The sequence below is a fragment of the Furipterus horrens genome, unplaced genomic scaffold (genome assembly GCF_987537825.1).
Source record: "Furipterus horrens unplaced genomic scaffold, mFurHor1.1.pri manual_scaffold_2, whole genome shotgun sequence".
Classification (NCBI taxonomy): domain Eukaryota; kingdom Metazoa; phylum Chordata; class Mammalia; order Chiroptera; family Furipteridae; genus Furipterus; species Furipterus horrens.
In genome coordinates this window covers 168769091-168788887 of record NW_028327172.1, presented here as the reverse complement: position 1 = coordinate 168788887, position 19797 = coordinate 168769091, and the positions used below count along the sequence as shown (strand labels likewise).

At 36.3% G+C, this 19797-nt stretch overlaps 1 protein-coding gene across 1 annotated transcript in view; it reads right to left on the bottom strand.

The window, feature by feature from the left end:
• Positions 1-5490: 5490 nt before the first annotated feature.
• Positions 5491-19797, bottom strand: part of CCNI (cyclin I) — a 32734-nt gene continuing 18427 nt past the window's right edge. The window contains exons 3-7 of the mRNA XM_090266734.1: positions 17857-17985; positions 13026-13100; positions 12734-12874; positions 12254-12484; positions 5491-7092 (exon numbers count right to left, since the gene is read on the bottom strand). Of these exons, the coding sequence (XP_090122860.1) occupies positions 6649-7092; positions 12254-12484; positions 12734-12874; positions 13026-13100; positions 17857-17985 (1020 nt within the window). The 3' untranslated portion in view covers positions 5491-6648. The remainder of the gene's footprint in view (positions 7093-12253; positions 12485-12733; positions 12875-13025; positions 13101-17856; positions 17986-19797) is intronic.

Here is a 19797-nt window from a genome sequence, read left to right as displayed (position 1 = left end):
CTTTCTGGTCCATCCCTGCCTTTTTATTTATTGTGAAGCTCTGCTTTACCTTGTCTCCAGAGTTGTGTTTTGGACCATGGGAAATGAACCCTGAACAAGTACATATGCTGTCTCAGACAACAGCGCCATTAGCAGTGATCCACACTTTCTTCTCAGAATTACCCAAGTGGCTTTCTATGTCTGGGGAAAAAGAAAAAAAAAAAAAAGAAATCCTGCAGGGACTCACTTAACATATACCCTCATACAAACACACACACCTCTGCCATTGAGTCTGATTTCTCATGCAAACCCATTTGTGACAGGCTCGAATACTTTATTAGCAGTCACCTCTTAGGGGTAGGTATCATAGTTAAGGGACGATTTTCAGATTTATTATTTTAGATCATGAACATATATTTTCAGTTACCTTTTAATTTTATTACTTGTCTACAGTCTTTGCTTATTTCCATCACTTTTTCAGTCCCATATTAGGTAGATCACAAAAACTATTGGTGGTATGAGCTGCATGTGACGAACATCCTTTGGAGTGTCCCCTCTATTTAAGAATGGTAGCATAGGCTTCTCTGTTGAAAGGTGAAATGAAGAAACAGTCCCTGGCTCTTGAATCGTTTAATTCTTGGAAAGAAGTCGAGAGCAATTGGATGAGCACACTGGCAAGAGGCTTTCTTTACTTAGATTGAATGATCAGATTATGAGTAAAGAGCCATCCCCTCCACTATGATCTGTAAGGACAGAAACCTGCCAGTCCCCGGTAGTTGAAGGGGGTGGCTGGGTGGGCACCTACTCCTTAACTGACACCAGAACATGGCAAGTTAACATACCAATTATATAGTAAACTATTGTGTGTGAAACCACTGTAGTAAGTACAAAAATTATTTATTTTTAAACTCATTTTAAATGTTTTAATCTTTACCAGAGCACACATTTTAAAAACAAATTCTGCATCAGGTTGTCAACATTTTTTTGAACAATATTTAAAAATCAAAGTAGGCAGGATTATTTTACATAGTGAAATATGTAGTCTATTGTTCCTATTCTTTCCCATTTTAGTGCCCAGGTTAAAGGAAGTAGAACAGTAATAATCTTAATGGGAGGGGGTAGCACGCTTTTATAAATAGGTTGGCCTCTGATCAGTCACCCAGGGAAAGCTGATCACGGACACTCGGTACTGGTCAAATGCATTGCCATCTCTCCATTGATTAGGCATTTTACTTCACCAGGTTCCTTGTCTCAAGTGCTAGTAACACTGGTAGATTTTCAAGTTCTGGCTATGAAACCATCAGGACTAATCATCATCAATAATAAAAATTAAGTTATCCCATTGTAGACTGGAAAAGCAAGAAGAATTGAACCTGTTCCCATTGGTATCAAGCAATAGGCTTTTTATTTTCCATTCAATCTCTTAAATTACTTGATTTCGGACACAGACTCTGCCTTATTGCTACATGTGTAGTCTAGATGGTTTGCTTGAGATGGCCACAGTACTTGTATACAAGAAAGATCTGATTTTTTGAATCAGTATGTGCAGAGGTGGGGCAGACAAATTAGCGCATCTTCCTAACATGTTTGGTCCAATTTTTTTCCCAATAACTGTACCTATCAAATGAAACTTCATTTTTTTTTTTCTCCCTCCTACCATTGGCCCAGCTTATGGGTAAACGGTTCCAATATCTGAAAAACTAATGATGTTTCTATACACAAAACCTTTTGGCTTGGCAGATGACTTGTCATCTTTTCACCCTGGAGACTGCAGGATGTGGCTCACTTTGAATATCCTTGTACTTGACTTCTTAAGACCATGCTATTTCGTCCTTGTGATTGACACCATCTGACTTTCAGAACAATCTAGCAGGCACTGGCACCTCCAAGGCTGGTGAAGGGATAGAATTGTGTTAACTTGAAGACTAATTATGAGTCTAGGTATTCACTCACCCCCCTTTCCAACAAGTAGCTGTATATAAATGAGATCTTTTAGGTGTCTTTGGAACACCCAGGCGAGGCACAAATGATTTCACATCTGGCTCAAAATCAGTTATGTACTTGCAGTGCTGTGAGTTGAGTACCGTTTCAGTTCGCTGTGAACTTTCCCATCAAAATTATGGCACAGCCCTGGGTGGTGTGGCTCAGTGGACTGAGCGCTGGCCTGCAAATCAATGGGTCACCAGTTTGATTCCCAATCAGGGCACAAGCATGGGTTGCAGGCCAGGTCCCCAGTTGGGGGCATACAAGAGGCAACCATACATTGATGTTTCTTTTTCTCTCTCCCTTCCCGACTCTCTAAAAATAAATAAAATCTTTTATTTAAAAAAAAATATGGCACCCTGATAGATCAGAGGAGGCAAGAGGATATTATATAACAAGGTTGCTCCCTGACCCACAAAACAAATTGTATTGGGGGGAGGGTACAGAATAACATTCAACAGAGCTTGGCTCAACCACACATTCCCTGCACAATACTTTTAGACCTCTGGAGCTGTAGTTCTAGCTCTCCTTGTCCTTTATTCACATCCATCTACCCACCTTGCCCACACTCGTCCTCTTACCAAATACCTTTTACTCTATATACTGCACCAGGCCTACCTTAAGTGCTGGGGATATAGTCAGGAACTATGAATTGCACTTCTCTCTGTATTCTATAAGCAAACTCCTGGAGTACAAAGATAAGCCCTTTCTATGCTGAATTATAGTCTGAAAAGGAAGAGGACCCTTCCCCTCATTGCTTTTCAGTGGTTGCTTGTTTAAGGTTGCCCTTCCTTCTGCAGTGTCCTCTTGCCCAATAAACTAGGCTGTTTCTGAGAAATGAGACATCAGTTCACTAGGCCTATGCTTTTCTAGCCCCCCCCCCCACACACACACTGTTGTGTAATACAATCAGGAAAATAATTCTGGCATTTCACCTGCTCTGAAGATTGTACTTTAATTAAGAGTCAAGAGAAAGGGAGAGGTTATTCTCATTTCATACTTAGAAGTTCCTGGTAACTAAAAAATGAGAGTTGTGAGCTCTTCTCAAATTTATCTGGTAAAGTCATTCATGGTTACTTCTTACTACACTTTTCAATAATCAAGAGATGTTAACGGAAGAGTATGTCTCTGTCCTACACCTGGGTCTTACATATTAGTAGGTCATAAAAACCACTCACCTCAATATAGTGAAGGAAAGCTTTCATTTTAATTTCCTTGATGTAAGTAAGCTGTGCTACAAAACCCTGCACTTCATCTTTCCTGAGGTAATGACTGGCCAAATACAACTCAAACTGAAAGCATCCAGGTTTTAATTTGTATAAGTTATTTTTTCTTTTGGTACGAGACATATCTAGCCACCATCTACCCCATACCATAGCAGATCTTGCTCCTATTCCCTCATTCCCGTATGGATAGGCCTCCTGTGCCTAAGCGACATGAACTTTGTAACTACAAATGATGTTGAATGTTGCCTAGCAACAAGAGATGAGTGTTCAACTACTCCTTCCCATACAGTAGGCCCCAAACAAGTCAGTTTCTTCCAGAAACTTAAGATGTTTCATTTTCCTAGAAGCACCATCTAGTGGCCAAAGCTCAAAACAGTAACAGGCATAGGAGACATTCTATTAAGTTTAAAGGCTAATTTCAAGAATTTGGGGGGGCTTTTGAAGTAACAATTACATGTTAGAGAAAACTTCGTTATCAGATATAAAGGCTAAAGATGTGAGATGAGTTACAATTTGAACCTTGTGAGTCTTGGCTATATGGCACTGGACAATTCTCTAACCCTCAACTTTTTAACGTACACCAGGATCTTCCCTTGCCAGTTGAAAATGAACAAACTACCTAACGGATGAAGATAACAACCTGCCACCACGTCTGCCAAGCACCAGTGACTTAATCATATTTTTAGTGAAAGGCCACTGTGTTGCTTTGGGCAGTAATGCTCAAGCACAACTGTTTCAGAAACTCAGAATGAGTAAATTAGACAGCTTGAAAATCCAGGTATGTGGAGAGTACAGGACACACATACATGTTGGTTCTAACAATGTAGAAGAAATAATACTTCTTTGGGTAGGGGCAGATACCAATGTCGTAATTCCCTCACTGGTGGGAATGTAGACTCAGGTTCTCACATCAGCTACATTCTAGCTTCCTTCAGAGGCCAAGGTATAGTTTCAGGAACATTTCTAATAAATCAGTTACCTGACATTTAGGGCACTTCCCCTTCCCTCCCATCTGTTCCAATCTTGCAAAGAGAACGAAGTACATATTTAACTTATCCCAGTCTGATTGTCAAGAGGTAGAGCATGCACTTTCACTTTTCCTGTTGAATGGAGGATGAGAGAATAATTTATGCCCATCAACTTTATTCCCTTGCCTCCATGCAGGCTTCATGGAATGATAGGTTTTGTAACCACCAGGAGGCACCAATTATGATCCATAAAGGTCAAGTTTCCAAATCTTGGAAGAGAATAGTTTCAGGTAAAAGAGCATCAATTTAGCAGGAATGTTCTTAAAGAAAATTCCACACCGTTCAAGAATATTGCACTTTTCATCTCAGTCCATTAGTTCAGACCCCTCAGAGCCAATACTCTCCAAGAGCCCAGGTTTATGGGAAAGTGCTCAGGAGGATCTGGTCTCCAAAGTACTATCACTTAATTGAACTGTGGATTAAATAAGCTTTGAGTCTTAACAGCTATCAGCCCAACCATCCCACTTCAGTTATCCATGAAAACAATAGTATATTCCAAACTGATTTACTAGCAATTTTTTATAAGATTAGAAAACCTCAAGATCAAGTAATTAAATTCTTCCTGTCACTCTAATTTCTATTTAATGTAGCTACTGAACTATGAATAAAATATTCTGAACCTGACTCAATTTTATCACTAGCTGTTTACCTAACAAAAATGTTAACTCATCTGTTAAGTGGAGGTGGGGGGAATTTAAGTGCCATTTACTTTACAGAAATGGTGACCATAAGTATTTTGTAAACTTCTTGAAGCTGCTACAATTCAGGAGAATTAAGAAACAGAACCAGAGGAAGATTAGGGAAAGTGGGGTATTTTTATGTATACCATTATCTTCATCCAAAAATAGTTCATTCTTTCATCTTCTCTCCTCACGTTACTTGCATATTAAGTAAAAGTTTTTGCTTTGATTGGACTGTAAAATCCTAAGTAGGTAGGTAGTAACTCTACACCCCAAGAATTTCAAGGAAGTCAAGTGCTGACCTGAGAATACTCTTCTACTGCTAAACTGGAACAAAATCAATAGGTTAAAATGCTGTATTACCTAGATGACTGCCCTCACAAAGAGTTCTACTAAGATGAGAATTTTCTGTTTGGAAGGTCCACAGTTCACCAGTGAGAAAATAACATAAAAGAAAAATTCTTTGTCAAAAACCTATATCCTTCACATTTAAATCCCCTTTCCTTCATGTTTTATTTTCTGTAAAGCATATTCTTAAAGAGTTCCTAAGCAATGAGGAACTTGTACCTCTTCACAAGCAGAAAAGAGACACAATAGGGTTAAGGACAACGTTTATTGCTACCAGAGGCTTTTCTCATCAGTACACCGTTGGTTCTGACAGCAGTACCTTCTTCAGACTGCACAGGGAGCTCAGATTCCACAGTCATTAAGAGAAACATAGGTAGGCTTGGGAGGCAGAGAGAATAACTTTTATCGAGAAAATACTAATAGCTTAACAACATAAAACTAGGGTACTGAATTTAGTTATTACATGTTACAGATCCAAATCATAGAGCAGCCCCAATATCTAAATAGTCTCTCCTACTGATTATAGAGTGAAAAAGTTAATCAGTCCCCCTCTGCAAAAAAAAAAAAAAAAAATCTAAATTTTAGTTATTACATTTTTCTTTGGTGAGCACCTAGACATATTTATCACAAATTTCTTATCCAAATGTCAAAAATGCTTTCAACAAATCTAACAGTGTCCTAATTACATGTCACTTTTAAGCTTCAGTTTAAGATAATCAAAAACAATTTTGTTTCCAAATCTTAAAAACTGAAACGAGACAAACACAAACATCAACATAGTAATGTGAGTCCTTTTTCTATTACCACCTTGATTCATATGGGGCAATTCTGAAGTATGTTTTTCAGATTAATTTGAATTTGAATCACAGATTAAATATGGCTGTCGAGCTGAAATAATTTGTTCACTAAATCACTAAAAAATAATTTTGAGGATTTCCTAATTAGTGGGAATCAGGCTATAGATCCACATGCATAAAATTAATTAAGTACCAAAACAAAAGCAAGCAAAAGCAAGAGGAAAATTAAGCCAGGACACTGGGGATAGGGCTTGCTACTATGAATTTGGAACTTTGAAAAGAAACAAACACTGAATGTGAATTTTTGACATGGGGGCAACCTATATTACATTTTAGCAGAATAAAGGCTGATACTGACAAATACTACAAAGAAATGTTTTATTTGAAAAATACTGTTTGATCTCTTCAATTTTATACTTTTTTTGGTCTTTAAGTGCTTAAATAATGTTGAATTTTAATTAGCCTCAATAATATATATTTTTTTCTTCCTGGCTCACTTCCAATCAGCCTGATTAGGTATACACCTTTATATAGCCTGTCCCTGTTTCCAATGTTCCTGTTCCCAGAGTAGTATACCTCTGTTTGCACTTCAAGGTAACACCTGAAACTACATGACAGACACGGGCTGCAAAGGTGGGCAAGGGGAAGCATGTCCCTCTTGCCTCGATAAATCAGTGCCACACACAGAACCCACATTTTCTGAAGCACTATCTTCATTGTAGAGCCGTTTGATTCCATCATAGAAGTCATCCACTTCCATCTCCTCTACCTTGCGTTTAGCAGAGGTATGCTTGCACCCACTGGCAGCTGGGGGGTGATGATAGAAGGCTGCTGTACTTCTGGCTGGCACTTCTGGTTTGCTGTTGTCCTTGGAGAAATCTGGGCCTGGGACAGAGGAGGAATGTAATCTGAACACTCCTTTGTCACAGGGCACCAGGGTGTGCTTGAGGGGACGGTAGACATAAACGGAATTTAGAGGCAGGGAAGACTGCAGAGTAGAAAGGTGATGTGCCACGAGCTCCCGACAGTGGATCAACTGGGAGCTATCCATCTGGGGCAAGGATTTAAAAAAAAAAAAAAAAAAGAAGAAAAAAAAGATGGATAATTTAATTATTGTAGGCTGCTCTATTATCTTTGCCGGCCACTTTTCCATCCTGTGCCCTCTGCAGCCTCAGCTTCCTTTCCTCATCCTGCATCTTCTAACCTCAAACTCATCTATTCCTCCAGCTTATTTGTCATCTTAGGAATTAGGTCCAAATCTGTATTTCTAATATAAATCTCTTTGGAATTTAAATTCTGTATTTGCTGAACATCTGTATGCTGGACATCTTCATGAAAGCAGAAACAATTCTCTTTTGTTCACTGATATATATCCAACATCTGTTTTTTGTTTAGTTCATTCCCCCTGAGTAGAAGGACCTTCACCCTACCCCCTTTGTCTCTTCTAATCTCTTCAGTGAAGGCCAACATACAGATAAAATTCATTAAGAATTTAAGGAAGAAGCCAGAGGCAAGAACAAATTTAAATTAAGAGATGGGAAAGGCTTTTGGGCAATAGACTAATTTAAATATTTTGTTTTGTTAAACAGTAAAAAAGAACTTTCAGTAAGTAATATTTTTGTAGAAAATAGCAGGCTTGACAATACTAGAAAGAAATGTTCTTGTTTAATTTGGGAGATACACAAATTCTTTCTTATCTTTTACGACAATTCAAATATCAGTCCTTTCTGATGCCACTCTTGACTCCCTCCAGCCTCCTACACACCCAAATTCTAGAACCATCTGTTTCTGTATCAATTTGTCATCAAACTTAACCTCATGTATTAGCGCAATCTATTTAAACATTTAGGCTGTTCCATTACAGATGACAAGATCCCAAGAGGCCAGCATTATATCATGTTCATTTTTTTCCTTAAGTTTCTAGCATGGAAGGCCTTCAAAGTCTTACCTTTGCTAAAGAGTCTGATTAGTTTCTTGGCCCTCCCTTCTTTGTATTTATAACTATAGTCAAAATAGTATTCCTCTAGCAACATAAATACCTCCCCTAGCCAAATTTCTTTAGTGGCACCCCAATGCCCCAAGCAATAAGCTAACCTCTTTAGTTTGGTATTAATAATACTCTCTACAACCTGACCCCAAACTTCTTTTCCAGATGTATTTCCTAGCAATCCCAATTTGTGCTCTACATTGCTGCCAAATGGGACTGCTCTCTATTCTATACAAATCTTGCCCTTTCTTACTTTTTACCATTGCTCATCCTGTTTCTACTTGTTGAAATTATGTTAACCTAACCTACTACCTTCCAGGTCTGGCTAATTACCACCACCCTCCTGAAAGACTATCTTGATCATTCTCCAGTCTTGTGTATTTCATAAGCATTTTTAGACATATCTTAACCAAGTCTTATTCAGACCTATAACCTGTAGCACACAAGCCTGTTTGCAATACCACAGAAAAAATAAAGGAAAATAGCATACTCTGCAAGAACACATTCTGTCACAAGTTATATTCATCTCTAAATACATTCATTACTTGTTACCTAGGAAAACAGTGTAACAAAGCACACAGAAGAGAGATGGGATTTCAAAATTCTTTAAGGCAATTGATAACCCTTAGCCAATATTCAGGAAGCCTTCAAAAGAGAGGTAATAGAAATAAAAGAAATTGGGAAATGAAAAAAGGCTATAACATATAAATTATTTCTAAAAAGTAAGTACCCAGTTTAATAAACTGTGCTTTAGCAAATAAATACTTTGTGGCCTCGAGAAGTGAAAGAACAAATATTCTACTGCCTTGATCATTAGGCATAACACCACAGCAGAATCTTGAAGAGATGAATTTCAAGTAAAAGAAAGACTATATCACTATAATCTTTCTCCGTTGAAAAAGTAAGTAAATAGGTAAGTTGTATTGTAGAGGTGAGGACAAGCAGAAAATGGTAGAGCTAGAAAGACATTAGAGATTAAACATTGGAAGTTTACAGGGCAGACATCCCTGTAAATAGGTTACTGCTAGAAAGGGGAACAGAACAGCAGGACAAAAGTGATAGGTTGAGATGGACTCGGGTTCACTGCACAGCATGAAGCACTGAAAAATCCTGCCACAATAGTCTGACCTTAGACACCTTCAGGAGAACTGGAAGACTCTGGTAAGGAGGGTCTGCTTCTTTAACTCACTACTCTAATTTTAAACTACACCACAGCAGGGAACACCTACTTTGACTACTGTGTGGCTAGTGACAAGGGAGACCACCACACTAATTCGGGTGGAGTTTAACATCCTAAGATTATCAAGGAGGGGAGGAGCACATCAGTTAGAAAAGGGAGGACACTGAGTACAGCCACAGAATTAAGAGAAATGAGAGAAAGGGTAAGAAGAGAAAACGGTTTAGCCATCCCAGAATGGTGACCAACAGGTAGCATAAAGGCTCATCGGGGTGGGGGAACTAGTAGCAACAGAGGAAACTTGCCTCTCTAACCAGGAAACACTCACTGCACTTTGAAGTACAGAGGGAACCCAAAGACAGAGCTAGTGATGGTGGTCCCCACACAGCAAGAAATGTCTCTGACGGACCACTCGCAGCCCTCTCAAACCAGGACAGCGGGAAACATGTCAGAAGTAATTCTGGCATGATCTCGCCAATCTGATGCAAGAATTTCCTATACTAGAATCAGAACTCCAGGAAGAATACCTGATTTTACTATAGCCTTGTCATAGGTCTAATCACAAAAATTTTAGACCTAGTATTCCTACCTAAAAGGGGGTGAACATAGCAAAAACAGAACTGAGTCTTAAAGAACCAGAGCCATCGGGTTTGGGCCACAATGGTTGGCCACCAGTCCAAGATGGTTTTAGAAAACTGCTAAGACCAAATCCCAAAGTCTCTAAAGTTTTCTGATCTTACTTGTTTTTAACTATCTCCCCCATTATAACTTGAATACTACATGGAGCAGAAATTTCCTTTTTAGAATCACTGTATCTCCAGTGCCTAGATTACAGATTTTCAAACTGTCCAAACAGCTTACGGAAGAGAGGTCATGTTGAGGAAGACTCTGGACCCAACAGGTCTCTGTCCCAAACATATATTACAAAGTAATACTTTTCTATTTTATTATTCTGGAATTGTGTATCTACAGATTCTATTGGGGGCGAGGAAAGGGTTCCAGTTCTAAAAGAAACTGAAAACCACTGGACTAGACTCCTTTAAGGTTTGTGTGGTACTGAAAAAGCACTAGTTTTTTGTCTACTTTACCGCTAAGAAGTCCTGAGTGTCCCCGAGAGAGCGCCATGTTCCCTGGACTGCAGGTGTGAAATAAAAGAGTTGAACAAAATGATTTCTAAGATTCCTTCAATTCCACATTTTTAATACTTCTCCAATAAAGGGGGAAACAAGTTTCCGTGAACACTTACTTCTTCTAGAACCCGAAGACTTATGAAAGAGAATAAGCAGATTCTCCAGTGTTCTTCAGTAGAGAACAAGCCTTCAAAATTACAAAATACACATGCTAGTCACAATATTCTTACTATTTATGCTTCAAAGTCTGTCCTTTCATGTGACAATAACACTTCATATAGCAAATTCTATGTGTGCTGGCTTGGGAATAGGGACAGAGACCAAGCAGGTGGCATTTAGATGTCATTTGTTTCAATAAAAAACTAAAAAATATACTATAGGTTATCCATTTCTGTCCCCCACACCCACCGCCTAACATAATGAAATATAATGTAATGATTAATATTCAACTACATTTTTCTAACACTATAGGTAGGCAAAATAGATTTTCTGTGCTACATTATTCATGTATATGGTGGTTTATAATAGTTTCTCAAAATTCTCATGAAAGAGCAACTATTTCCTAGGATTTATTTTCATTACAGCATTTATTTCAATGGAAATAAACACTGCTCAATTATTTCAATCTAATATATGCTATTAAAAGAACATATCTTGCTTGTAAAGAAGAAACAGCCTGTGTTACACTAACATCACATGTCCCAGGAATATAGAACAAGCTGAGCCATCCTAAAAACAGTGAAACAAAACACAAGAGGGATGGTACTCTAGCTAATATGTTGCTCTGATTATCATCTTTTTAATAAAAAGATTCTCAGCCTTTCTCTGCTCACAAACTAGGGCCTGAAATTCTCAAAGCTCAGAGGGAGCACAAAGGTACTAACTTTTACAGCTCACATATGTAACATCACCAGTTATAACGATCTTATACAGAACACCAAATTCAAGTATTAGTCTCTTGTTTTTCTTTTATAGTATTCTTTTATAAGTTTTATTAACTCAATAACTATAGCTCTTTGCTAAAATTAGTGTTTATATTAAAAATGTTTTTAAGCTCAAAATTTAAGTCTTTTCTCTAAATAAAATCTAATAAAACAAATCAGAGTAACTACTGCCAAATGAGAACAGGGACATATAAAGAGAAAGCAAGTTCATAAGTCTTATGGATTCAGTTGGCAGAGGAGTAAAGTTTGCAGACCTAAACTCGTAAATTCTATTTGGTGACATGAAGAGAACTAATAAAAATGATCTCAAAGTAATTGCTAATATATAGCACTATTACTAACTTTCCATTGGAATGAGAATTTTCTCCACTAAAACCTTGCATTTTATATAGACAATTGGTAAAAATTTAACTGACCCATAACATTTTACACCAATTTGCAGATATAAGTTAGGGACTAATATCAGACAGTAACAGGAACTAGCAGGATAAAACCTGTTTCAGAAAGACAGCTTCTACCTGCCACACTTGAATACAAACACTTCACTTTCTAGCCAACACTAAATTATGTGCTTGTTTAAAAAAACAAATTGTTACAATTTATGTTTTTGACATAATATGAGTGAAGTACTATAGAAATACTATAATGAAACCTACAAATGCAGCTAGGAAGGTTCTTCATACAAAACTAAAGGAGAATATATTACTGAAAATTTTATTAAAATTTTCAAGATTCTTCACAATTTTAATCCAGAAGAAAGGTTGAAAAAGACCAAGAAAATACTATATAAACTTTACAGGAGAAAAAAAACTACCCTTAAAGTGTAAATTACTTCACCCTTGTCTACTCTTAAAAAGGCTTTGCCATTACAAGATTAGAAATGTCTCTTAGTTTTATAACCATCTGGTAACCCTATTTATCTGAGTTAAGAGATGTACTTAAAATGAACATCATTTAATTAGACTGACACTTACCTGTGCTTTCTGAAGCAGTTCAATTGTAAGGGGAAGCCAATCGGGAATGAGTTTCTCCATTTCCAAGCTAACCATGGCCAGAGCAAGCATGGATCCTTTGAATTGCAGAAACTGGTTGCAGGCCATACAATGAAGTAGCTGCTTGGTTAGGATTGCCAAATGTTGAGACGGGCTCAGTCTGGGCCAACTGAAAAGTAACTGAGGCCTAGTTGACACTGCAATGGCATGGAACTGGGGGGGGTGGGGGGGGATCACAAGATCATCATTCCAGTTTTGTTTAAAAGTCTAAGAAAATTATGAACAGAAACTGATGAAACATTGGGTACTATCCAATTTTTAACGTTTAAGTTCAAAAGTTTAACTTCAATGATTTGACATATATCCTAATAAAAACAAATTAGCAGGCAATCAATCTACTTTTCTTATTGAACTAGGACTACATGTTCAAACAAGAAACTAAAAGACTTCAGGTATATTTACAATGTGAAGAAAATCCAATGGTGTGGCTGTGTGAAGGTCCCAATTCAATTTATCCAGAATAATCCTCTCCATCCTCAGGATTTCAGATGAAGAACATCCACAGAAACTGTCTCTTGCCAACACCTTCAGTACTGGAATTCTCTATCCAGATCCAAAGCAAAGGGAATAGGGGAGGGAAAAGAGGACAGAAAATATTTCATTTCAATTTTTATTTTAGTAAATAAAGAGCAAGTGAATAAATGAGAAATATTCAAAAAAGAGACATAACTAATCTTTAAAGGAAAATATTTACCTCATCTTCCTCGACAGTCTTGGCAGCTAGGAAAAAACAGCTGATTGCAATACAACTCAAGTATTTTGGATGGGCCTAAAATTGTGAAGAGGGAAAAAGTAATTTCAGTGATTCCTCAAAAAGTTATGAGTATTTTTAAAAACTATATACACAGATGAGACAAGTATGTATATTTTCAATGGAATGCAATTAATCTGATTCTCACCAACTGTTTTCTAAGATCAGAGTTAACTTTTAATTTTAATTCTTCTACCCATATGATATTCTGCAGAAATACTAGGATCATTTCCATGGCTGGAAGTTCAACCAGTGCTAGCTAGCTAAAGTTCATTTCTATACAGCACAAAAGAGCTTTATTTTAGAAGACAATTTTTAATTTAATAAATAAAATTCCCCAAATTAAAAATATATATTTGTGTGTTTTTGTATTTTTTAAGCTAGTTTTATTCCCTACCTATCATACCAGTAAAATCAACATATTAAGTGTTAGGGGAATTTAACAGAAGATAATATAAAAAAGTTATTAATACTGTTCAAATGCTTTTAAAAATTATAGAATGATAGATGACTAGAAATTTTCTAATTACCAATATCTGCACACATAAATTATATATTCAAGTTCCATGATAAGAATGAAAGGCTCCTAAATATATACAGAACCAATTAGTAGGTAAAATAAAAGTTCTTGGGTTCAAGCCCATAGTAGGCCTCAAATCTGTTTTCATTATCTATAATAAAGTTGGTCAACTTTCTACCTTACTGGCAGAATAAGGGCTTGCCAATCCAGTATCAGAATCTAGTTTTAAATAACCAAAACAATTTATTCCAGCTATATTGAATGACACAGAGGTAAGCGATATAACACAAAGAAAACCTGCATCAACATGTATTTTATACTTAAATACCACATTCATTTCCATAAGATTGGGGACAACTTCTGATGACCAGAGCATGGCCCTGATTAATTAAAATATTTAACAAAGATGCCAATGACCATTGCCTCAGTATAAGTGACATATACTCTCTAGGGATCTTAGAATTCTCTGCCTGTATGACATAATAAAAACTGGTTCAGCCCCGGCTGGTGTGGCTCAGTGGATTGAGTGCCAGCTTGCAAACCAAGGGGTCATCGGTTCGATTCCCAGTCAGGGCACACGCCTGGGTTGTGGGCCAGGTCCCCAGTTGGGGGCACACAAGAGGCAACCACACACTGATGTTTCTCAACTTTTCTCTCTCCCTTCCCCTCTCTCTTTAAAAATAAATAAATAAAATCTTAAAAATAAAAGCTGGTTCAATACTATCAAAATTTTAACCCTTTGAGTGCCATGTGTAATTGCTAAAATTCATGAGAAATGCCAGGCTGAGAAATGCAGAATTTATGAAAAATGTCTATAAAAACATTATTATTCATAATAATTTGCTGAAAACTTCATGACATAAACATAACTTCTTTTGTAAGCAGTGTTCTTTGGCACAATTTAGCAAAAAAATTTTGAGTTAAAATTACCTTATAACAATTATTTTAGAAAAAATAAATTATTTCCTTCAATCTGGCTTTTGAAGTATATGGCATAATATAAAACCTATGTTATAATTTGAAAAAAACACATAACAACATAGATAACAAGCAAGTAGTATGTCAACTACTGCATACATTTTTGGAAAAAAAACCTTCATAATGTACAAAAAAAATTAACACAAATGGCATTCACACTAGAGACATACATCAATAGATAGCAACAGTGAAAAACAGCTTATAAACAAAATGCTAATGTTATACCATGAAGCAATGAAAATGTCCATTAGCAAAAGCTTCCTTATCATGCACACTGCAGTTTTGACGATTATTGCAAAGATAAATGAAATTAAAAGGACCGTTTAAAATGTAAGTAAAAATTGTAAGAGAATTAATATGTCAGTAGTTGAAAAAGCAAAAAAAAATTTGAAATTTGGATCAACATGAAAAGAAGTTACATCAATATATAACCTGAGGTACAAAAAAAGAAAACAAAAGAATTATTCCATTGTTATTTACATTTATAGCCATTGAAAAAAAGAGTGGCTAGGAGCAACACGGGCACTCAAAGGGTTAAAATAATCATTAACACTAATCAATTAATACACTTCAGAAAGTATTTCCATAAATATTGTCATGTCTACTAAGTCTTCTTTCTACAGATGAGAAAACAGTCTCATAGGGTTAGGGACACCACACAAGTGATCTAGAAAGTGACTAAGACTTTGTTGTTAAGATAGTTTTCCAGGTTCCCTTATTTCCCCATGTATACAACATATCACACTTACATCCCTGAGGTAATCAGAGTTCAGTACAAAGAAAAGAACCCAACAGTCAACAACTCTGGGTAGGCAATGCAACCCCTGTATCAAGGGCATCAATAATAAATTTAGTAATAAAAATAATCCCAGCAGCAAATGTCATTTTATTTTTAATAAACAAACAGTAGTTCTCAGACCTGGCTGTACATCAGGATGTATTCTTTAAATAAAAACAAACTACCAGAGATTCAGAATCAGTAAGTCTGGGAGAGGGCTCAGAGGCCACACTTTTAAAGCACCTTATTCTACACAGCTAGGATTAGGGCTCCATTCATTATTACAACCCTTGTACAGTGTGTTTTAAGTGCCTTTATTTAAACTATGAATACATTTTAGACCATTTCAATATAGACTAACCATCTCTAAACAGCAGTATCTGATGCTATTAACATCATAGGGCCCATTAAATAAGAAATATGAAAAAGTGAGATTATACTTGGCAAAACTCTCTTAATTGTTTTAGCAACTTGCCCAAATTTATTGAAAATTACACTTGATCTTAGCCAAAAGGCCAAGCAGCAATGTTTAAAATATTTAATAAGGTCAATAATAATCTTTTCTGTAACAAAGCTACAATAAGTTCACTAATAATTTTTGAAGAAAAGACATTGACCTTAAACAACCCTTTCTCTGTGAAAGAGAGGTCAGTTGTTGTAGGGAGTTAGGGTGAAGGGATGGGGGACCTGATACTGAGATAAAAGTAGGCATCTCAGATAACCCAGACTTCAGGCAATTGGTATTATTATAATTAAGGGTTTGTTTGTTTTTTTAAGTGTCTTAAGAGTAGAAATTTAAAACATAAAAAGGCAACTGAATAGTCATCCAAATTCTATGACTTCTATTTTTTATATTTAGTACAAAAGGAACCTCAGTAAATGAATTCATAGTTCCTGCAGGTTACATATTCTTAGGCATACGAATAGCAACAATTGGCCCTGGCTGGTGTGGCTCAGTGGATTGAGTGCCAGCCTGCAAGCTGAAAGGTCACTGGTTTGATTCCCATCAGGGCACATGCCTGGGTTTGGGGTCAGGTCCCCAGTTAGGGGTGTGGGAGAAGCAATTAATTGTTTCTCTCACAAATCAGTGTTTCTCCCTCTCTTTCTCCCCCCCCCCAACTAAAAAAAGTAATAAATAAAATCTTCAAATAGCAACAACTGAAGTGCTTTTTTACTTTTTCAGGCCTTGCCATTAAATACATGCTAACTTCCTGCTTTAATTCTGTTGAGGGCCTATATGACTGATTTTGCATTATATAACCAAAGATATAGCAACAAGGACAATATCTAAAACTTACATGTATATTTTTTTAATCCTAATCCAAGGATATGTTTATTGACTTCAGAGAAAGAGGAAGAGGAGAGAGAGAGACACATTCATCAGTTGCCTCCCATAAGCGCCCCAACCAGGGACCAAACCCACAATCCAAGTATATGCACTAACTGAGGAATCAAACCTGCAACCCTCTGATGTATACAGAATGACACTCCAACCAACTGAGCAACTCAGCCAGGGCTCACTCATACATTTGTATGATGACATTCAACAAAAATACACCGTTATTTTATGACAGTTCAGTTCATCTTGTTATGCTCCAAATGTATACTTTTAGAAAGTAAGTATTCAGAAAAACACTCAATATTCAATAAACAAAAAGTGATGGAGAAAAATTTGCAATATGCTTATACTTTCCTGGTTAGTTATGTCCACATTAGTATACCAATGTGTCAAAAGGTGACTAAACACTCTGTCAATGCTATATGGTACTAAAAGCAGATCAAAAATTTCATAGGTTAAATATAAGTTAGAAATACTCGTAGCAAAAAAACTACAGAATATACCCTGACTGGTGTGGCTCAGTTGGTTGGGTGTCATTAGCTGGATCAATTCCCAGTGAGGGCATATGTCTGGGTTGCGGGTTCAATCTCCAGATGTGGTGTGTATGAGAGTCAATCGACAAATGTTTCTCTCACACATTAATGTTTCTCTCCCTCTTTCTCCCTTCCTTCCCTCTCTCTTAAAATAAATAAATAAAATCATTTTTTTAAACTAGAGATTTTATTTATTTTTAAAGAGAGGGGGAAGGAGGAACAGAGAGGGAGAGAAACATCGATGTGACAGAGAAACATCAATCGATTGCTTCTCACATGCCCCCAGCTGGGGACCTGGACTGCAACCCAGGTATATGCCCTGACTGGGAATCTAACTGGGCAACCTTTTGGTTTGTGGGATGATGCCCAACCCAGCAAGCTACACCAGTCAGGGCTAAAAATAAATAAAATCTTTTACAAAGAAATTTACAGGATATAATTAGAAACATTTCCGAAACTTTAAAGCAATAGAAAACATCATGTCTTCTTACAGGTACACATATCATGTCCATGAAGATTTTCCCATTCCTTTCCAACTTACAGAATGTTTACTAATAGCCCCTGGTTTAGCATATAAACCCTCAAACAAGAAATGGGGTTTAAGTGTATCTAAAATAATTAATTACCTTTACAGTGGCTAAAAACCTGTCCAAAAGACTGCTAGCCAGAGCAAATGTTTCTGGGTAAAGGTTGAATTGGTACTTGAGTTCGGCCAGCCACTGAATCACTTCATCTCTCTGGGAAGGAGAAACATTCTGTAAGGGAACAATTAAGACAAAAATTAAAATAAAAGGAAGCAAGTTTCAAGTTATCATCAAGAATATGTTTAGAATTATCTTTTAAAAGGTTAGCAAATGCTATAGAATAGTATTTGTATGTTTTTAAGTTTATTCAAAATCTACCAAATGAGATAAATGAAGATAAAACTTTATGCACTGGTTATAGCATTTAACATCAATATCTAATATTCTCATTCCTTACTAAATAAAATCGTCACTTTGTCACCTTACCATTTATACTTTAATTAAGTTGAAGTGTTCAGGTAATATAACATTTTGCAGTTTAACTAACACTGTTATGAATTGGTAGTAATTTTGGAATTAAGTTTTTCCAATTCTTAAAAATAAAATATAGTGAATTTCTAAGATAGCAAATAGGCATTAAACTATCTTAGGAAATATAAATAAGATTATGGTAACAGAATGAAAACCCCTTAAAAAGAAAGCTAAAGCCAACAGGAATAAATAAAAGATATGAGGGACAACAGTCAAATTACACATTTAAAAAGGACAAAAGAACACTAAAGGGAAATTCACCTGAACTAACTTACCACTTGAGAGATTATTACATAGAAACAAAACATATTATTGTTTTAATCCTCCTACATATTATTTTTAACTGCGGAGTATAGGCTTAATTTTAGAAGGCACACACTTTAAAGCAGTAATGAAATCCCTTTACTCTTGAGTTTTGCGGGCACCATAAAAATAAAAAACAAACTTAGTAATACTTAATCTACTAATAATAAATAAAACAGATCCATCTGAGCACTACTTCTGCCAGATAAACACAACGAAGTACAGAAATGACTCTGTGACTAGTAGAAATGAGTATTTTCAGTAAATGAGGGTTCCAAACAAGTAAAGGGTTAATCCAAGCCCTGCACTCAGAAACATTTGTTATGGAAAACTCGTTTAAAACATATTACTTATATTATTCCTCAGAAAGTACAGAGACCACAGCTTAAACCTTTTCCCTGATCACTAAAGGTCTTTATGAAATTAGTTCCTTTATCAAGAGAAGGGCATTAAGAACTAGTAAACAATGAAGGGCTGTGTATCTTGATAATGTAGCTCCTCAAACAAGTATTTCAATTGGACTTTCTTCTCTTTTTTTGGATTTCTTTAGTGTTATGAGGAATACATGATTTGGTGCTTGTTATAATCTCAGCCATTCCACTGCCTAATTTCTCTTCTCTTATTCTATTCCAACTCCTCTTTCTGTCACTTTTCAGCTTTGGCATTACAAAGTAAACTTTTTCTGTATTGGCCAAACCAAAACTAATCACACATTTAATTGTTACATCTGGTTCTAAACTCAGTCATAACTGGTATTTTATAGAAGGTTACCCGCCATGTACTCACCTACTGGTCAATTTGTCAAATAAGGACTTATCTTAGAATACTGCACAATTAATACTGAAAATGAGATATAGTTCACAACCTCTTTTTTAAATTTATTTATTGTTTTTCTATTACAGTTATCCCACTTTTTCCCCCAGTGCTCCCCTCCAGCCCACCCCTTCTCCCACAGTCAATCCCCACCCCACTGTACATGTCCATGGGTCATTTATACTAGTTCCTTGATACAGCCTCTTATATTAACATTTCACCATCAAGCTATTGTTAAAACTATGAACAACAATATGAAAATATCCAACAATCAACATTTTATTAAGTCCATATTAATAAACATTAAGGTCTATTATAAGTCCTGGGTATACAATAGTAGATGAAAACTCCTTGTTTAAACTTCAAAACTTAAAAGTCTCACGGTAAGGCAAACAA